General features: G+C 35.7%; 1 protein-coding gene across 4 annotated transcripts in view; it reads left to right on the top strand.

The window, feature by feature from the left end:
- The first annotated feature begins 1628 nt into the window (after positions 1-1628).
- Positions 1629-20831, top strand: part of LOC134382523 (putative methyltransferase-like protein 21E) — a 123092-nt gene continuing 103889 nt past the window's right edge. For 3 of the 4 annotated variants that reach the window (XR_010024081.1, XM_063103132.1, XM_063103133.1), the window contains exons 1-4: positions 1629-1829; positions 2801-2880; positions 18331-18497; positions 19226-19343. Coding sequence is in view for 3 of the 4 variants with exons in the window: in XM_063103132.1 (XP_062959202.1) it covers positions 2811-2880; positions 18331-18497; positions 19226-19343 (355 nt within the window). In the remaining variant the exon portion in view is untranslated. The remainder of the gene's footprint in view (positions 1830-2800; positions 2881-18330; positions 18498-19225; positions 19344-20831) is intronic. The other variant, XM_063103131.1, reaches the window with a different exon arrangement.

Here is a 20831-nt window from a genome sequence, read left to right as displayed (position 1 = left end):
AAGATATACAAATGGCCAACAGACACATGAAAAAATGCTCAACATCACTCACATCATGGAGATGCAAGTCACCACACTGAGATATCATCTCATCCCAGTTAGACTTGGTATTATCAAAAAGACAGAAAAGAACAAATGCTGGTGAGGATGTGGAGAAAGGGGATCCCTGCTACACTGATGGTGGGATTGTAAATTAATGCAGCCATTATGGAAATCTGTATGGAGGTTCCTCAAACAACTACAGATAAAACTGCCATACGACCCAGCAATCCCAGTGCTGGGTATATACCCAAAGGAATGGAAATCATTATGTCGAAAGAACACCTGCTCTCCCACATTTATTGCAGCTGTATTGACAGTAGCCAAGAGTTGGAATCAACCTAAATGTCCATTGACAGATGACTGGATAAGGAAAATATAGTATATATTATCAGTAGAATACTACTCTGCCATAAAAAAGAATGAAATTCTGCCATTCGCAGGAACATAGATGAACTTAGAGAAAATTAAGTGAAATAAGCCAGGCACAGAAAGAGAAATACCACATGTCCTCACTCATAAGTGGGAGCTAAAATAAAGAAAGAAAGAAAAGAAAGGAAAGAAAGAAAAGAAAGGAAAGAAAGAAAGGAAGAAAGAGAAACAATCACAGTAATACATTAAACTTTCAAAAAACAAAACAAAACACAACTGCAGTTATTAGAGGTGGGATGGGGAGGGATGGGGGTTGGTGAGACACTAGTTAAGGGTCACAAAGATTGACTATGTTTTGTGAACATGAATAAACTATCCTGATTTGATTACCACACCACATATTGTACACGTTTGATACTCGATTCTGTACCTCACAAATACATATAGTCAATTAAAAAGTTTTTAAAAAAGCTAAAAAGTGAGTGTCCTTTAGGATTTTGAACTTTCCAGAATGTTTTTACCTACTATATTCACCTTATGAATATATAACATGTACCTTTTATGTTCCTTTTACAGAAACATACTAAGTAAATGGCCTAAAATCACAAGCTAATTATTGACAGGAATAACTAAAATCGGGCTTCCCGACTCCTACTTCTGTTCAGTATATTAAAGTGACCTTGATTCAACTTTGTATTCAGCACAGTATATAAAGTATTTCTTAGAAGCTCTACTCACACTCCTAAGTTTTACAGCATTGCTTGGTTTTGCTACTTTTAGTAACTGTATATTAAGAATATTTTCAATGACAAGGGAAGTTTATATGTACTCTGAGATGCACACCTGTATCATGCAGGTGTGCAGATGAATGTGCACCCTCAGCCTGTCCATTCAGCCTGAATCAGAAGGAATCCTGATTTGATGCCTGAGAGCAGAGCAATGCTGTCATATTCTAGTGTGGTTGTTGGATTCTAAAAACAGTGTTTACACCAAGAAAGGTGACTTGAAAAATACATGGCCTCCATTTCACAGGACATCATAGCCATGGGATCTTAGAATAACTCTTGGCATCAAAGTTAAAAAATGGATCATTTTCTCCAAATAGTCTTCACTGACTTTCAGGAGTGGTTTGTACTCACCTATTAGCTCTAGCTCTGTTCATGAGGCACTCAGACGAAATATTCCTTCTTCAGCTCCCTTGATTATGGGCATTCTGACCTCTTTGCTGTATCACCATTTGTGCAGAAGCTGCAGCTGTCGGTATCCTAATCCCTCTGCTTGGACACGATGCTCGTGTGTACAGTAGTGAACGGTGTGCTTTGGTGCTAGCCTTTCAGGCATGACCAGAGGTCTCTGCAATAAACAGAAGTTTTGGATGATACTTTTTAACCTTCTACAAACTCGGCTAACTCATTTAGGTATGTCCAGACTTAACATTTAATAAATACTAGCCTTCATGCAGACATGTATAATAAAGACTGCTTTCTTTAAGAGATACTAAATTGGGAACAAAACGCTTGAACACTTTTGCTGTTGTTTTAGCTATGTGACCTTGGTGATGGAAGTTAATCTTTGTTTTTCTTCGTTTGTAAACCGTAGGGACAATAATTTGTCTCCTAACTTACTGAGGCATGCTTTAAAGAGAAATGTGGTGACTGTGAAAAGTGTTTTGGGATTCTTGGAGGAAAGGAGTACTATATTAATTCCTGGTACTGCTGTGATTATTTATTATGTGATCCCAAATTGAGAAGTAAAACAGCAAATCATTATTTTCCAAAGTTTGAATAACAGCTCATATAACCTTATTCAGATTATTTGCTCTATTTGATAGGCAAAAGATACTTTAATAGTTTTAGTTTTAAATATGTTTGCTGGGATGGTATGGGCTCTTTAAGGTAGAGCTATTCAAAAGACCATGTGGCAGTGAGCCTGTTTGACATCCTGTATGCGCTAATGACACATTGATGCGAACAAGTAAACTTTGCATCTGTTGCTAAGAGGGTTTTTTTTAGATTAGTGTTATGGTTTACAGTACCCTGAACAAAACCCATTTTCCCGCAATATTTTAATCACCTCTTAATTTAGTATTGCTATCTTACTAGTCAGTATGAAGATGATGCCTTTCTTTGTGATAGCTGAGGTAGTCTCTGGTGAAGAATATGCTTTCTTTCTCTAGTGTCTTCTAAGATTTCTTATTCTGAAGCCCTTGTTCTAATATTGATTTGTACTAGATAGTGTTTAGATGGTCTTTCTTAAATATGCTAGTTTATATGTGGTATTTTAATATAATTTTCTCTGCTAGATGTAAACATTTTTAGGTAAATATAAAAGCGCTCAATATACATTTTGAATAATTACTATTTGATATTTTAATGTATCATTTGCCTAGTTTTCAAGAAATGATCAAGAAAACGTCAGTATATAGCCATCCGTTAATTCATCACTCGATAGATCCAGAAGCTCAAGAAGGTAAAACATTTTACGTTTCCTATGTTTTTGACCAATTCTAAGAAGACATGCAATTGATAGGATATAAAATCTTACCATTGTGGTGTTTATTAATTTCTTGAAGGGAGATAGGACTTTTACTAATTGCATATTACTATGGTACTTCAAAAAGTTCATGGAAACACGGAATTGAAAGCTAATATGAATCTGTCCATGAACTTTTTGAAGTACCCTCGTATGTCTTGGCTTGTGTTTTCTAACCTGCAAATATTTCAAATAATGTTTAATATCTACTGCTATAACACCTATGGTCCTGATATGTTAGACACAAGAAATTAAATATATAAACTTACTGAGTATTAGAGGTTTCTTTGATCTGCAAGTGCTATACACTAAATGCATGATTATGATTTCTAAGTTATTTAATTTCAGATAAGAAGCTTGCAAGAGAGATGAAAATAGTTTTATGTGAAAACTACAATGTGTTTTCAGTATAGTTAGTATATTCAGCATTGCACAATGTAATCATTTTTTGTGGCCTTTTGCCAATTTCTCGCTAACCCCTCCCCCCAAATGACTACACTGTAAGGTTGGATATACTAATTATCCTGAAAAAAATTAATAAAAATAAATAAACTATAATTTTTTTACTAATGCTTGAATGAAAGATGAATTTAGAATATAAAAACATCTCTAGCCTGTGTTTATGGTCCCTCTGACATATTAATCATAGGCAAGTACATAATGTAATTTGACTTTTAGATGTAAGGAAAATTTGTTTGAATTCTACTGCCAATATAGTTATTTGGAAACGACCCACCATTTTTACATAGTCTTAGATATCACATGTGACTTTGTATTGATTGTGTAATGTAACTATCCCCATTGTCCTGAGATAAAAAGTGCAGACATACACTCTTGACATAGACTAGACTAATTACCATGTTTTTATAGAGCACTTGTAATACAAGTCTAATTATCTTAGTTTCTTTCTCAATCTCCCTATCTAAATATATTAGATATTTTCTAAGAACTATAGTCCTGTTTTTTTCCCTTTTTTAAGGCTTCTGCCTAGGTGAGAGTATCTTTAGGCCAAGAGAGCTGGGTGTGTGCCCAGTGTTGGCAGCCTATCTGGCTTAAACATGAATGGTTTTATTGTAGCAGTTCTTGCAAACCTAAACAATTAAGTTGTAATCACTTAGAAAATCCAGCCATTTGAATGAAGATGCAATTTCTGTGTGGGTTATGAATACAATCACATCATTATCATTACCATTAATAACAATTCTTGGTTTCAACTTATGCACATGATAATTTGGCAGATTACAAAGGAAATGGAAGAAGTTCAAGGTAAGGTTGAGACAGAACTTGTATTAAAATATTTTACAACACGAACAAATACACCCCATAATCATGTATATAGCCAATTAAAGCTTTAAAGATATGTTCACAAGCACAGTGCTAAGAGGATTGTGTGTGTGCTGTTGGAGCGAGTCAGATGGCATTTTGTTGGAAAGGCGTCTATGAAGTAGTGGAACACTCAGTTCCCAAGTACTAAGGATATTGACTTTTCCTGTCCTTACTCTTTTATACTTTGTATCTTGTGCTTGCAAAGGATGGAGCAAACCTATAACTCAGTTCTCATATTTCAACACTGGCATGAAGGTCCAGGAATGATAGGATGTCACTTATTTATACACAGATTAGAATTTGGACTATGGTAGGTGATAAAAATTCCTCTGTTTATGTTTCTAATGCTACATTATAACATAAGTTGTCTAAAACCTCATCCACACTAACTGTTTCAAATATTCTATGTTGCCTACCTCATGCTAACTGCCCCTCTCCAGCTGTTAGCACATGTAGCAATGTGTTATAAAATAGCAGGGTTTTCTGAGGGGTTGCAGCCTTGGAGCAGATTCATCCTCACCCGAGTTTCAGTGATTCCTGTGTACAATGATTCCCAAATCTGTCGCTTGAACTGCTAACTTTTTTTCTTTCTTTTTTTCAAATTAAGAAAAAGTTTACCGACATATTGGAAAAGTAACTGGCCTTGACTTTGAGCTAGAATCACATTCTGGGTAGGAAAATGTGAAAGACATCATAAAAAGTCAAATGCCTTTGTATTTTTAAAAAATTGATTATTCATATTCAAGATGTGATGATCAGATCAATACTATCAGCATGCTCACTACCAAAATTGTAATTATTCCCCGTGTCCCTCAATCAACATCTCCCCAACCTCATTCCCTTTCCTACCCTTCCTTCCCTCCCCCTGCTGGCAACCCTAGATCTGTTCTCTCCCCAGAACATCCAGTGCACCACTGTGGTCTTTCCTTCCTTTTTTCTCTCTTAGTTCCCACTTATGAGTAAGAACATATGGTATTTTTCCCTCTGTGCCTGGCTCATGTCACTTAACATAATTTTCTCCAAGCTATCCATGTTGCCGTGAATGGCAGAATTTCATTCTTTTTTTATGACTGAGTAGTATTCCATTGTCTATATATAACATATTTTCCTTATCCAGTTATCCATTGATGGACATTTACTTTGGTTCCATATCTTGGCTATTGTAAATAGAGCTGTGATGAACATGGGAGTGCATTTATCTCTTCTACATGATGATTTCCATTACTTTAGTATATACCCAGAAGTGGAGTTGCTGGATTGTGTGGTAAATCCATCTATAGTTGTTTGAGAAACGTCCATACTGTTTTCCATAGTGGCTGTACTAATTTACAGTCCCACCAATAGTGTATAAGGGTTCCTTTCTCTCCACATTCTCACCAGCATTTGTTATTCTCAGTCTTTTTGATAATAGCCAGTCTAACCGGGGTGAGATGATATCTCAATGTGGTTTTAATTTGCATTTCCAGGATGATTAGTGGTATCGAGCATTTTTTCAGGTACCTGTTGGCCATTTGTGTGTCTTCCTTTGAAAAAAGTCTATTCAGCTCCTTTACCCATTTTTTAATTGGGTTGTTTTTTTTAGTAGGTGGTTGTTTGAGTTCTTTGCATATTCTGGATATTAATCCCTTGTTGGATGTATAGTTTGCAAATGTTTTCTCCTATTCTTTAGGTTGTGTTCTTACGCTGTTGATTGTTTCCTTGGCTGTGCAAAATTTTAGTTTGATATAATCCCATTTATTTAGGTTTTATTTTGTTGCCTGTGCTTTTAAGGTCTTATTCATAAAGTCTTTGCCCAGTCCTATTTCCTGAGTGTTTCCCCTATGTTTTCATTGAGGAATTTTATAGTTTTAGGTCTTATATTTAAGTCTTTAATCAATTTTGAGTTGATTTTGGTATATGGTGAAGGTACAGGTTCAGTTTCATTCTTCTGCATATGGATGTCCAGTTTTTCCAGCACCATTTATTGAAGAGGCAGTCTTTCCTCCAATGTATGTTCTTGCTGCCTTTGTCAAAAATCAATTGGCTATAAGCATGTGTGTTGATTTCTGGGTTCTCTATTCTGTTCATTGGTCCGAGTATCTATTTTTATGCCATTACCATGCTGTTTTGGTTGCTTTGTAGTACAATTCAAAGTTAGATAGTGCTATGCCTCCAGTTTTCTTTTTTTTTTTTTGCTCAGGGTTGCTTAGGTTATTCGGGGTCTTTTGTTGTCCCATATGAATGTTAGAATTGTTTTTGCCTTTTCTGTGAAGAATGTCATTGTTGTTTTGATGGGGATTGCATTGAACCTGTAGATTGCTTTGGGTGGCATGGACATTTTCACAATGTTGATTCTTCCAAATGAAGAGCATGGAATGTCTTTCCACCTTTTTGTGTCTTCTTTTATTTCTTTCAGTAGTGATTCATAGTTCTCTTTGTAGGGATCTTTCACCTCCTTAGTAAAATTGATTCCTTTGTATTTTATTTTTTTGGTGACTATTGCAAATGGGCTTATTTTCTTAGTTTCTTTTTCTGGTAGTTTATTATTGGTGAATAAAAATGCTACTGATTTAGGTGATTATTTTGTATCCTGCAACATTACTGAAATTGTTAATCAGTGTGAAGAGTTTATTGGTAGAATCTTTAGGCTTTTCTATATATAGGATCAAGTAATCCCGAAACAGGGACAGTTTGCCTTTGTCTTTTCCAATCTGGATGCCCTTTATTCCTTTCTCTTGCCTTATTGCTCTGGCTAGTACTTCCAATACTATTTTAATGAGGAGTGATGAGAGTGGGCATCCTTGTCTTGTTCCTGTTCCAGAACACACACTCAGGATGATATCAGTTGTGGGTTTGTTGTATATGGCTTTTATTGAGTTGAGATACTTTCCTTCTATACCTCATTTGCTGAAAGCCTTTATCATGAAGGGATGTTGAATTTTTTGAATGCATTTTCTGTATCTATTGTGATAATCATATAGTTTTTGTCCTTGATTTTGTTGATGTGGTGTATCACATTTATTGACTTGCATATGTCAAACCATCCTTGTCTCCATGGGATGAATCCCACTTGATCATGGTGTACAATTATTTTGATGTGTTGCGGTATTCTGATTGCTAGTATTTTACTGAGGATTTTCTTTGTGTCTACATTCATCAGAGATATGGCCTGCAGTTATCTTTTGTTGTTGTTGTATGTTTGTCTGGTTTGGGTATCCAGGTGATGCTAGCCTCATATAATGAGTTTGAGAGAGTAGCCTCTGTTTCATATTTTTGGAATAGTTTGAAGATAATTGGTGTTAATTCCTCTTTCAAGATTTGGTTGAATACAGCAGTAAAGCCATCCGGTTCTGGGCTTTTCTTTGTTGGGAGAATGCTGATTACTGCTTCAGTCTTGTTGCTTTTTATTGGTCTATTCAGGTTTTCTGTTTCTTTTTCTTCTTGGTGCAGTCTTCATATTTTGTATGTGTCCAGAAATTTACACATTTCCTCCAGATTTTCAAATTTTTGGCAAATAGTTATTTGTAATAGCTCTAATGATTCTTTGTATTTCTGTGGTATTGGTTGTAATGTCTCCTTTTTCATTTCTGACTTTTGTTATTTGGGTCTTCTCACTTCTTTTTATGGTGAAAACTATTAGTCTGGGTAATAGTTTGTTTATTTTGTTTATCTTCTCAAAAAAACAACTTTTTGTTTTTTTGATCTTTTGTATCATTTTTTGGGTTTCTGTTTCATTTAGTTCTGCTCTGATCTTAATTATTCCTTTCTGTCCACTAACTTTGGGATTAGATTGTTCTTGTTTTTCTAGTTTTTTGAGGTGTAGCATTTGGTTGTTCATTTGAAATGTTTCTGTTCTTTTGATGTAAGTGTTTATTGCAATAAACTTCCCTCTTACTACTACTTTTGCAGCATCCCACAGGTTTTGATATGATGGGTCTTTATTTTCATCTGTTTCAAGAAATTTTCTGATTTCCCATTTAATTTCTTCTTGGACCCATAGGTCATTCAGGAACCTGTTATTTAATTTCCATATATGTGTATAGTGTCCTGAGTTTCACTTGTTATTAATTTCTAATTTTAATGATTGTGGTCTGAAAAGATACTTGAGATGATTTTGATTTTTTAAAATTTGTTGAGACTTGATTTGTGACCTAACATGTAGTCTATCCTGGAGAATGTTCTATGTGCTGAGGAGAAAAATGTATATTCTGTAGTTGTTAGATGAAATGTTTTGGAGATATCTGCCAGGTCCAATTGGTCTAAAGTTAAATCCTGTGTTTCTCTGTTGATTTGTTGCCTGGTTAATCTGTCCTTCTGAGAGAAGGGTGTTTAGGTCTCCTACCATTATCATATTGGGGTATATCTCTTTCTTTATATCTAATAGTGTTTGCTTTATATATCTGATTGTTCTGGTATTGGGTGTATATATATTTATGATTGTTATGTCTTCTTGCTGGATCTATCCCTTTATCATTATATATTGTCCTTCTTTGTCTCTTTTTATGGATTTTCTTTTAAAGTATATTTTATCTGATATGAGAATAGCTACTCCTGCTCAATTTTGGTTTCCATTTGCATGTTACATCTTTTCCATCCCTTCACTATTAATCTGTGTGTGTCTATACAGGTGAAATGAGTATCTTGAAGACAGCATACAGTTGGGTCTAGCTTTTTGATCCAATCCATCAGCCTGTGTCTTTTGAGTGAGGAGTTTAATTCATTTACATTTAGGGTTGTTATTGAGTGGTATTGTCTTATTCCTGACATTTTATTGCTTTTTGTTTAGATGTCTTGAGTACTTTTTGTTTCTTTCTTCCCAATTTATTGTTCGTCTTCAATGTTCGTTGATTTTTTGAGTAGTAAGATTTAGTTTCTTTTTTCTTTTGCATTTGTGTTTTACCAATCGGTTTTGTTCTTTCTTGTGTATTTGTATTTGTGGTAGTGATTATCATTTTTTGGATTCCAGATGCAAGACTCCTTCGTGCATTTCTTGTAGGGCTGGTTGTGTGGTGGTGAACTCCCACAGCTATTGTTTGTCTGGGATATACACTATTTATCCATATTTCTGATTGACAGCCTTGCTGGATATAGTATTCTTGGATGGCAGTTTTTTTCTTTTACTATTTTAAATATATCATCACATTCTTTTCTGGCTTGTAGAGTTTCAGTAGAGAAGTCTCCTATTAGTCGGATGGGGACTCCCTTACAAGTGACTTGATACTGTTCTCTTGCTGCTTTTAGGATTCTCTCTTTGTCTTTGAGCTTTGCCAGTTTGACTATAATTTGTCTCAGAGAGGATCTTTTGGGATTAAATCTGTTTGGGGATCTTTGAGCTTCCTGGATCTCAAGGTCTTTGTCTCTCCCTATACCTGGGAGGTTGCTTGTTGTTATTTTGTTGAAGAGATTTTTGATTTTCAATGCCTTTACCTTTCTCCTCCCCTTCTGGAACACCCATGATTCAAATATTTGTGCCCTTAAGGTTGTCTGCTAGCTCTCTTATACTTTCTTCATTTTTTAAAATTCTTTTTTCCTTTTTTTTTGTCTGCCTTGATTATTTTGTAAAGATTATATTTCAGATCAGAAATTCCTTTTTCTACTTGCTCTAATCTGCTGCTTACATTCTTGGTTATATTTTTCATTTCATGAATAAATCATCCAGTTCCAGGAGTTCTGCTACATTCTTTTTTAAGATATTAATCTCTTTGTAAATTTCCTCTTCCATATCCTACATATTTTTCCTGTTTCATTGTGTTGTCCAACTGAGTCTTCTCTTATCTCACTGAGTTTCCTTAAGATTGTTACTTGGAATTCCTTTTCCATCATTTCAAGGGTTTCCTGTTCTGTAGAGTCTTGTACTTGAGAATTACTATATTCTTTTGGTGATGTACTATTTTCTTGTTTTCTAATATTCTTATTATCTCTACACCGATTTCTGGTCATCTGGTAGGTCATATGCTTCTTCTATTACTCTGGAGTAGACTTTGAGGAGAAAGACTTCCTCTTCTTTTTCCAGGCTCCTTTTGTGATGCTGCTTGTGTCAATGCAGTCAAATATGTGGCAGGTTATCTGCACGGTCATTGTGGCTGCTACTGTGCTGGCAACCTGTTCTTGTGGTTATAGAAGCTGTGGTGGTGGCTGTTGTGGACTACCTCCATGGAAGCAGTGTGAACCTCCCTGTCCTGGTGGTGAGGCTCCTCCTGCCTTCTGTATGGGCAGGGATAGGACTGCCTGGGGGTTTTCCCTGCCTTGAGTCTCTGTTGAGGTGGTGGTGGTCCTCCTGCCTTCTGTACCCCAACTGCTTACTTGATATCCCACATATTGCCTTCTGTCAGTTTGGGATCTTAAAGAAGTAGATGCCAAAATGGGATTAAATATATGATGGTTTGTTTAGGGTAAATGTTTGTGGAGGAAAAGGAAGGAGGAACAGAAGTGGACAAGGAGAGTCTTCAGATCACGAAACAGGTCCAGCGTCTGGGAGACGAAAGAGAGAAAAAGAGCCTCCAACTGCAATAATTCTGAGAAAGTCTCTGGTAGGCCAATGGGGAGTCTCTGAGCAAAAGTTACCCACTGGAGGAGTTGCCCTATATGGAACAGGAAAGGGCTGGCATCAGTTGGCAGCCCCAGGGGCAAGCATGGTTTCTCAGGAGTCAAAGGTATGGCAGCTGGCACTGTTGGGCAGCTATGCTCCTTGCTGCAGGTTCTCTTAATCTGAATGGCACACCCCCACAGCCCGCACATCATGCCACAGGTTACTATGCATTAAAGAATAATTTCTTTGTATATTTGCCCCTCCCCATATATTTTCTATTTCAGCTTATGGAAACATCATTTCCCTGGCTACCCAAAGACTATGAATCATCCTAGTCTTCTCCCTCTCATTCACACCCTTCACTATTATATCACAGTGATTGTACCTCCCTAATATGTTTCCCTACCCCTTGTCCCCTGTTTCTAACATTACTTGCCTCGACTTGGCTCTTTATTATTTCTTCTCTCTACTGCTGTTAACTGCTTTCTAACTGGCTGTCTCACTGTGGGATAACTTTCTTTCTTTACTCTCTCTAGTTCTTTCTCCACACTGCAACCTGCATGATTTTTTAAAATTCAAAACTTGTCATATTTGTCTTCTGCTTAAATTCTTCAGTGCCTCATTATTTCCTATAGTATAAAATCAGACTTCTTATTATGGCATAAAGTGTTTTATCTCATGCTACTACCCTCACTTATCCTATATTTTTGTTCTCACAGTTTCTCAAATTGGAAAATCGGTCAAGAGACATTTTGTCAGTGGGCTTTGCACATGTCATTTCTAGTGCAAAGCATGTCATTCCTTCTGTTATTTGACTGACAAACTCACAACCATCAAGGCTCAGATCATTCTTTCTTGAGCTGAGTTGTGAACTTTATATTTCTGAGTTGTCTAGTTAAGCCTCTGTTATAGCACTTATATGTTGGTCTATCTTCATATTCACAGTGCCCAGGTGCTCAATAAGTGAGTGAATGGATGAATTAGCTATAACTTAAGCCTATTGGGTGGACTTAAGTTTGCTCATTAGTGATGATCTTCTATTTCTGGTCACCAGTCAGTTGACTATCCTCAGGATGTAGTATAATGTTCTACTCAGGGTATCACATGAAAATCTTTCAGGAGGCTCTTCACAAATCATTACAGAGTTGGATTAATGGGAAATATGGCTTTTATAAACAATATTGCCTTAATACATGAAGAATAAAGTTTATTTGAGTAATTCTGTCACTGTTTAAGAAACCTATCAAACTACAGGCTAAGACCAATATATTTAATATACTAGTTGGAGTACTATAGCACATGTATTCACTAATGTGAGAATCACTCATTAACACATTTTAAATGTTTAAAAAGTAACTTAAATAAGTATCTGCTAAATAAGACTAATACATTTTCCACATGTTGAATAAAAAAACTCTTAAATATGCCAGTCTGCCCCAGATGTCTTCAAAACTCAGGTTTGTATGTCATGTGTGAATGTCACTTGTTGCCCCCTGGGGGAGGCATACTGCCACTTCATAAGCACACAGATTTATAGTTGGCTTCTCAATCCAAGGCCTTGGTTCAGACTCTTGTGGACTGTTGTCTAGATTATTGCAACATCCTTGTAATTAGCTTCTAACATCACCAGTCCTTCAGCTACAGCTGCCAGATGTAGTTCTTAAATATCAAATCTGAATATGTCAATTCCTGCCCTGATGCTCTTTATGTATTTGTAACAGTATTTATCCTCTTCACCTTATAGGACAGAGGTCAGCATTGCATGTAAGTCTCATCCCAACCTGCTTCTTCGGGCTTATTCTCTCTGGTGCTCCAATATGTCCTTTGTGCACTAGCTCCAAGAATCTTGTAACAGTTCCCTGAATTCAAATGTCTCCTCTGTTTGTATGCTTCTGATTCAACCAACCAGTGATGTTTCCCCTAGCACTTTAGAAGTAGCTCTTGTATAGCACTTATCAAACTTCATTGACATTTGTTTAGTTATCTATTCCTTCTGTGATCCCAGTAGGAAACTTTGAGTACAACTAATTTAGGTTCTTATTTTTTTTCTCCACTTGCATCCTGAGCAGTCTCAATAAAAGATGAATTTTCTTTTTTCCGTAAAGACATAAAGCATAGTATCATTTGGTCTGCTTGATCAGAGTTACAGCATTTGTCCATTGTTGAAACTAAGCAGACCAAAGAACAGAAAATATTTGTGGAATCTTCTCAGGAATGTTTTGACATAAGGTCCCAAGATCTTAATGTTGCCGAGGTATTCAGAATTATCTTTTAGGTTAGCATGTGACCATTTGCTAATCTGAAAATATCTTTAACATCTTTTTTTTTTTTTTTTTTAAATCTGTATGCATTTCTAAGGAGCACATGGCATTCATCTTTGAACAGAAGATTCAGTTGATTGACAATCTCTTTCATTTAGTTGGGAGGTTTTTACTTTAAATTTTGCTGACAGGTTTTCCTGACAGCCCTGAGGGGAAGCCTGAATTCACTTGTCATAGCTGTTAAAGAGTCTTTTTTTTTTTTTTTTTGGTGTATTTCTTTGATCTGACCCTTCCATTTATTATTGTTGTTACTGACCTTAAACATTTACAAGAGAAGAATATACACAGGACCTCTATTTTTGAAGGCTTGCTGCAATTCAGCATTGAAATCAATTCACTGTTGAATTTCCCTCTTAAGAAAATCATCATCATGGGCCGAGCCCGTGGCGCACTTGGTAGAGTGCTGCGCTGGGAGCGCGGCGACTCTCCCGCCGCGGGTTTGGATCCCATATAGGAATGACCAGTGCGCGCACTGGCTGAGTGCTGGTCACGAAAAAGACAAAAAAAAAAAAAAAAAGAAAAAAAAAAAAGAAAATCATCATCATAATGTGGCAGAATCTTGCTAATTTTCACTTCATACTTGAAACACCTTTAATTCTCAGGAGAACAAGAGCACCTGGTAGATTTTATTCGCTATCAGCAAAGATTTAATAGCAGGAAAACGGTGTAAAGATGTTTTTGTATTAAAAAACGTTAAAATAGATAAGCCCAGGATAGCAACATAATTGTAATACTGTGCCTTGATTATGTTTTATTTACAGTCTGTTTTGATATTTATGTTTCAATATCAAATCCATTAATAAAATAATATTCTAAGACTATAGTATATTGATTTTATGTAAAGGTACAAATATCAGAACTTTTGTGCTTTTCATATGGGAAAGCAAGATACAGCATTTTGTGTAACATTATCTAAGTTTAGTTATTTGTCCTGGAGCCTGAGTGCTAGATAACAAGGTGAGAATATATGTGGAAAAATTATTCTTCAGAAATACATATTAGAATTCCATTGTATGAGAATGTTATTACTTTTTGGAGGCCATTGCTCTTCAAATCTTAACTAAAAACCAAAGACTGTTCTGCTAATTCATTAATCTTCTCAACATTCATTCCCATATTCAACAAATAACTAGACATGCAGTTTAAGGGACAAGTTCTTTGTAAATTATGTTTGGCATAGATTTCTTTCTCTTATTACAGCAAGCCTTCTCTAGAGATGCGTTTATAATAGTGCAGCTCTTTCCATTAGATTCCATTTTAGAGATTCTTTTTGTAAACCTTGAAAGGGGTGGTGTTATTGCTAGAACTTAATATTAACTATGTCTTTATTTAAATAAATAGTTACTATTAAAACTATTACTTCAAAATCCTTAAGTAGAAGTTCATGCTGAAAATAGTGCCAAAGTTTTAAGATGTAAATAATTGCGTGTGTGTGTTTGCTTTTAAAATAACATATATTACATCTAGACAAATCATTATTATTTTTTTTGTCATAAAGAAATTTTGTTTTAATCTTTATAAGTTACTCCCAAAGAAATTTGATCATTTTATGACTGTGGTCCTTCCAAAGAGCAAATTTCTCTTTAAACAAATTATTTTAAGCAGCAAGTTCAGTATATTTTGGTTTCACGCTATAAATTATGCTAATTTTTATGAGGATTACTTTTTACGGTGTGCCTGTAGTATTCATATAGTATTTAAATGCAAAATGGTATTAATATGAAACATTATCAATTAAATTTTATTCAACCTGATAATGTTTTCTATATGATACATGATTATCCTAGGCATATAACTAATTTTGAGTTACCATATATAATAGAGTCGTGCTCTCTTAGAGTGTATATACAATTAATAGTGGTTATAGAGGTATCATGAAATCTCTTTGAAGGTCTTTTATTTGGGGAGTGTATATAATTTTTAATTATAATAATATATTCATATATATTTTTAAAATCTCATTTCCTTATGAAGGTAAAGATGTAGTCTGGTCATTCTTAAAAAGAAATGGCTAGCTCTGTTCATTTAGAAAGATGCAGTCAAAAGCCAGGAATTCATTTTTTATCACACTGAACTTGTTAGGAAAGCAGTGCTAATCTGGCCAACTAACTTTTAAAAGAATGTGCAAAGTCAGAGATGTCAGATTGTACCAGTAAATATCCACTGGCAAAACATTTTATACCAAAGACTGGAACTTTAGGAGATGCTCCTGGGACTTGGTGTACTCTAACATCTATTAATCCCTGATACCTTAGATGACTTGTCAAAGAAATGGTACATTTACAAGGAGTCTGCAAGGAGGCCCAAGAGGACAAATTCAGTTAAAGGTCAAAGAAGCAATTAATGCTCTGTACTTTTCCCTAAAGGACTTCTGCAGTAAATGTTGCCTTTTGCACCTGCCCTCCCTGCCCCCAATCTTAGCAAGGCAAGTGCATATAGTGAAATGAGAGCTGAAATTCCAATAAAACATATTACCAATATTATTTGGTTCTTAGATCTCTTCCTGAATGTGAATGCATGCAGTTGTTTAAGGAGAAGGACAGTGAAATATATTAGAAGAGATGGCTCTTGCTGAGAATATCAGCTTTTCATCTCTTTGTTTTCTCTGCATCTCTGTCAAGGGTCGGTGTTTGCAGCAGTGGTGAAGTGGGTTGGTAGGTTGGGCCCTTCCTGTGTGTAGTTAACTTGCAGTTCTTTTGGGGAATACATGGTTCTGTCTGGATCCTAAGTGGGACACACACACACACACGCACGCACACACGCACACACGCACGCACGCACGCACGCACGCACACACATACCCCTAATCTCTTCTATTTCCTAGTCCCTCAAATTTGTGAAAACTCTTGAGTTCCCTCAGGTCTTTTCTTCTTTATGGTGAACATATTGATCTTCCTAAACTGTCCTCATAGGAAGAGTTTCAAGATTTCTCACCTCCCAGGTGCTACAGTTTCTCAGTGTCCTTCTGAAGTGAGGCTTCCCTAGCTGAGTATGGGGTACAGGTATGATCTGACTAGCACAAAATAGAACAGAGACTTTACCTCCCCCATTTTAGAAATTATAGTAACAGGCCTGAGTGTTCCAGCTTTTTTGATAGTTGTATTATACTTTTGACACATATTGAGCTTGTGGCCAATTAAACCTGTGGATCTGTTTCCCCCCTCAGATAGTGCTGCTAAACTCAGCCTGTATGTGGTCTTTTGCACTTACCTTTATTAAATTTCACATTTAAGTCCAATCCACTGTTATATCTTATCAAGATAGTTTCTATCACATTTAGTTTTCTAGCATTCTTGCTGTCCCCATCACACTGAAACCATGTTAACATATGATTATACTCTTATTATTATCAGTCAGTCAAACCATTGACGAAAAATGTTCTTCAGGGCAAAGCTGAGAGCACACTACTCAATAGAGAGGTCTGCCCAGCTGGGCAGCAAAGCCAAGAGCTTTGGGGGCAATGTGGAAAAACTAATTTGCATCCAACCCAATATTTCTTTATGGACATGCCATGAGATACCACAAATGCTGCTAAAGTTAGGCAAATCGTGTTGGTGCATTTCTGGTATTCCTGAGGGTAGGGACTATGTCTGTCTGGCTCACTGTTATCTTTCTGTCATCCAGCACTGTGCCTGGCACATGGTGGGCCTTCAGTGCAGTTTTGTTGAATAAGTAAATAAAATAACCAAGGAACGAAGATTATTCTGCTTAAGTTTTTGAGATGAATCTTTGCTGCTTCTCTTCTTATTTCAGAAATTACAAACTATTTTCCTTTTATTTTTTGGTAGTCATGCCATTGTTTCCTCCTTATACTCAAAGTTGTATTTTATTTTCCATCTTTTCTTCTGGAAAGATCTAAGCCTGGATTCATTGGTGCTGGGGTGGGAGAAGCAGCCAGCAGGACTCTAGCCAGAACTCAGAGAGCAAAGAGGACGCTTGAATGAGCAATGGATCTTAAGGATTGGTGTGAGAAATAAATAGCTTCTATATTGATGAAAATCATCTATTCGATCAAATGTTCAACATCAGACAAACTTCCTTTAGGAAGCCATACCTGTCACCTCAGCCACAGTGATTTTTCATCTTCCTTGCTTAACTATAGAATTTTCAAGTCTCTACTGTACAATGCAACATTTAATTATATAGGGATCTTGTTTTGTCTTTCAATTTCATAATCAAAATAGTATCAATAAACAACTAAGATAATAATTTATCGAGCATCCTGTAGCAGATAATGTGCTAAGCACTTTGCATATATTATGTTGTTTAAGTCTCCCAACACCATTAGATGTGGGTTCTTCTATCTTTTGTATTTTACTAATAAGGTAGTGGAGGCGTAGAGAGAGATGTACATTTTGCTCCATAACTAGTTTGTGAATTCTTAGAGACAACATACATAATAGCTTTTTAATACTTTAGAGAGGAGGCTTTGGAACAACCAAAAAGTGACCTCAGATTGTGTGGCTCCTTCATTTACAAGTTGTGTGAGCTTGGGCACCTTAAGATAGTTCTGAGTCTTAGTTTTATTGTCTGTAAAAGTGAAGATAACAATGTCTACCTCAAAAAGATGTTGAAAAATTAAATGAAATATCATTACAATGTATTTAACATGATCTGGCATATTAAGTATGTGCTCAGTCATTGGTAATGTTGCTTATTAAACTTATTAATGTTATACATGTTATACATTCAAGATGCCATGAATTACCCTGAAAATAATATAAAAATAAGTAATGATAAGATAATACAAGGATATATTGTTGGTTGGTATTAAATATCTTTTGTCTGGATAAAAGCAGGTTATAAAGGATACACTACTATACATTATTGAAATAACTGGAATTGAGCTGTGTAGCCAATATAAATAGTTAGGATCTCATATTCCATCACTAATCTTTCTCTTATTCTAGATGAACTGATTGGTGGCCCTTAGAATATATTGCCTTTAAAAGGTATATCAGTTATGATTTGTTTCATACAGCATGCAGAAATGGATAGTAGTGACTTTAACTTCAGTAAAACTCAGACAGATGTTGCCACCCTGATATATGAAAATTTTAGCTTATATTATCAGTCATTTTCAAATTGTTTACTTTACTATTTTATTTCATCTAAAGTCAATGAATATTCAAAAGTAACTTAGACTAAGTAGAAATGCTGCATTTCCATCAGGTTCTTCTCCTTTTTTAAGGATTTACTAACACGACCATTACCTTTTTCTTTTCCTTTCAGAGACCAGAGAAGACTATGATGACAAACAGGTGGTCACAGAGATCATGGCAAGATGTTTTATTCCACCTGTGATGACAGCCACTGCCTGGGAAGGTTTTCATTTTGTTGGTCATGAGATTCGCATTACTGAAGCCACGGATTGTTATGGTGCTGTTGTTTGGCCATCGGTATAATTTCATACAAAATTTGCTATATTCTATTTCTTTTCCAGCCAGTTTTGTTCATTATTATGTTCTACTTGGAAGAAGAAAGCAGATTCCCCGGTTCTACTTCATAACCTTGAATAATACTAAAATTTAGAAATCATGTGATTGGAAAATTGCTTCCACCACTTAATTCTATTTCCGACTTTATCAAAATTTGTAGGATTAAGAGAATGGTGTTTACTCTTTCAGGTTTTTATGAGTTAAAAATAGTAAATATTTTTATTTCCTATTTTACTGGCTCCATTTGAGTTAAACAGTTGTAATAAAATATGTCTGAGTCTCACATGCAGAATATTCTGCATGCTCCACTTGCCAACTGTCTCATGAAGGGTAACTGACCCACCACCACTGCCTGCCCCAATTCTACACACTACTTAGAAATAACTAGTATTATTAAAAGTTGCTTTCTTTGAAGATGATCAAACCTAAGCAACTAAACTCTAAATTTTTTGTTATTGCCCCCTTTTCCTCCCTCCAACCCCCAAGAACTTTTTCTAAATGTTGAGCCTATCAGAGGATGTACTTCTGTTGATAATTTTCTGGAGTGATGTGCACGTATATTCACAAATACACTCACATACTCACACGTGCACAAATACCTACCATAATATTAGTGGCACATTGAGTTTAATTGTACTTTGTTATTAATTGCCAAACACCACTTTTTTCTGTTTTTTAAACTTTGATAGGCCCTTGTTCTATGCTATTTCCTGGAAACAAATGCAAAGCAGTATAATATGGTTGACAAAAATGTGATTGAAATTGGAGCTGGAACAGGGCTAGTCTCCATCGTGGCAAGTTTACTCGGTAAGTAGGTATTTTTGATTGAATGGAGGTCAGAGAATTTAATGATCAAATATTGTTGGTTGCTTTTACCATCCAATGTACTATGACCTTGGCCTATATGTAACTCCTTAATTGTGTGAATGGGCTTCATCAAGAAACTCTACCAATTTTACTTTCCCTACTGATTTCTTTCAGAAGTCTCAGTGTAAGTTGTGTTAATTCTTCCTGTGGAGCGAGTGCTAAGCCACAAGCCTGAGATGAAGTATTCTAAATGGGAGGTGCACATAAGCATCCTGGTTGCTAGAGCAGAGGAGTGAAATGTTAGGCACACAGAGAATTTATTGCTGCTGATTCTAATACACTTTAGATTTTAGTGCTATTTGAGTGTTCTCATGCACCTGCAGATTCCTTCTGTGTTTTGAAGTCCTTTGCTTTTATGAAAAAGCACCTGTTAGAATAGGGAAGGAGTATTAGCAATCACACAAAAATTACACTGTGCTTCTATTTTTAGGTGTTTGTCCTTGAATTTATGTTCTCAGTTGCTTCCATTCTTCCTTTATGACCCCTAGTTCTCTCACCAACACTTTTTCAACTGTGCATGTAATAGTCTGTCTGTATACCTGAGCCTGTTTCAGTTCAATCTCTTTTTGTTGTTATCTATTTTATTGCCTTAATTTAGCTGCTTTTTTTGAGTACGCTACCCAAATCTGTCTTGATTTCTTTGATCTTCAGAAGTGCACACCTGCCACTTTAAAATCTTGAGAGGAATTCAAGATTTAGCAATTTACAACTTTCTAAATACTGGAGAGATATAGGATCCTTGAAGTCCTCCCTAATATTTTAAAAAAATTGCTCTGTCCTGATATTGCTTTCCAAAGTCACTATTCCATTTAGTATGGATAGAGTCAGAGTCACTATTTGATTTATACCTGAAAGCCTCCTGATTTAGGAGCAGAATTTGTGTTTTGGGAAGTCATTTGTTTTATAAAAAAGAATTGATCCCTTTGGTCTGCTTGTTTAACTTGAAACAAATATAAAACAATGGAAGCTTTGTTTAGTCGGTATTCTGAAAGTGGTAGTGTTTACCTCTCGACACAAAGATCTTAAGTATAAATAATTTAGTCAGATAGTTTACATTCAGTATGGGTAGGGGTAAATCCTTTATCCTGGGATTTTAAAAAGATTTGTTGAAAATGATAGATTTACCCACACTAGAACGTGAAGGTTTGTATTTCTGTGATTCTACCAATAATATGCATATTTCCCTCCCCTTTTAATATTTTCACAAAATACACTCAAAGCCAAGAGAAACTTGACATTGTGGCTAAGGAGTGAATTCTAGACTTCTCTTCCAGTTCTGCTTTTCTATTCTTTATCCTAGTCTTCAGATAAGGCTGGATATCTGATGCTTATCTGATGCTGTGGAATTGGCCAATCCTAGATTTATTTACAGATTATTTTCAGAATCTGCTACTGCTCAAAGTTTGCTTTAAAGACCAAATGTGTACA

The sequence above is a fragment of the Cynocephalus volans genome, chromosome 7 (genome assembly GCF_027409185.1).
Source record: "Cynocephalus volans isolate mCynVol1 chromosome 7, mCynVol1.pri, whole genome shotgun sequence".
NCBI classification, from domain to species: domain Eukaryota; kingdom Metazoa; phylum Chordata; class Mammalia; order Dermoptera; family Cynocephalidae; genus Cynocephalus; species Cynocephalus volans.
The sequence above is the reverse complement of the archived record's forward strand: the minus strand, read 5'-3'. Positions and strand labels throughout refer to the sequence as shown.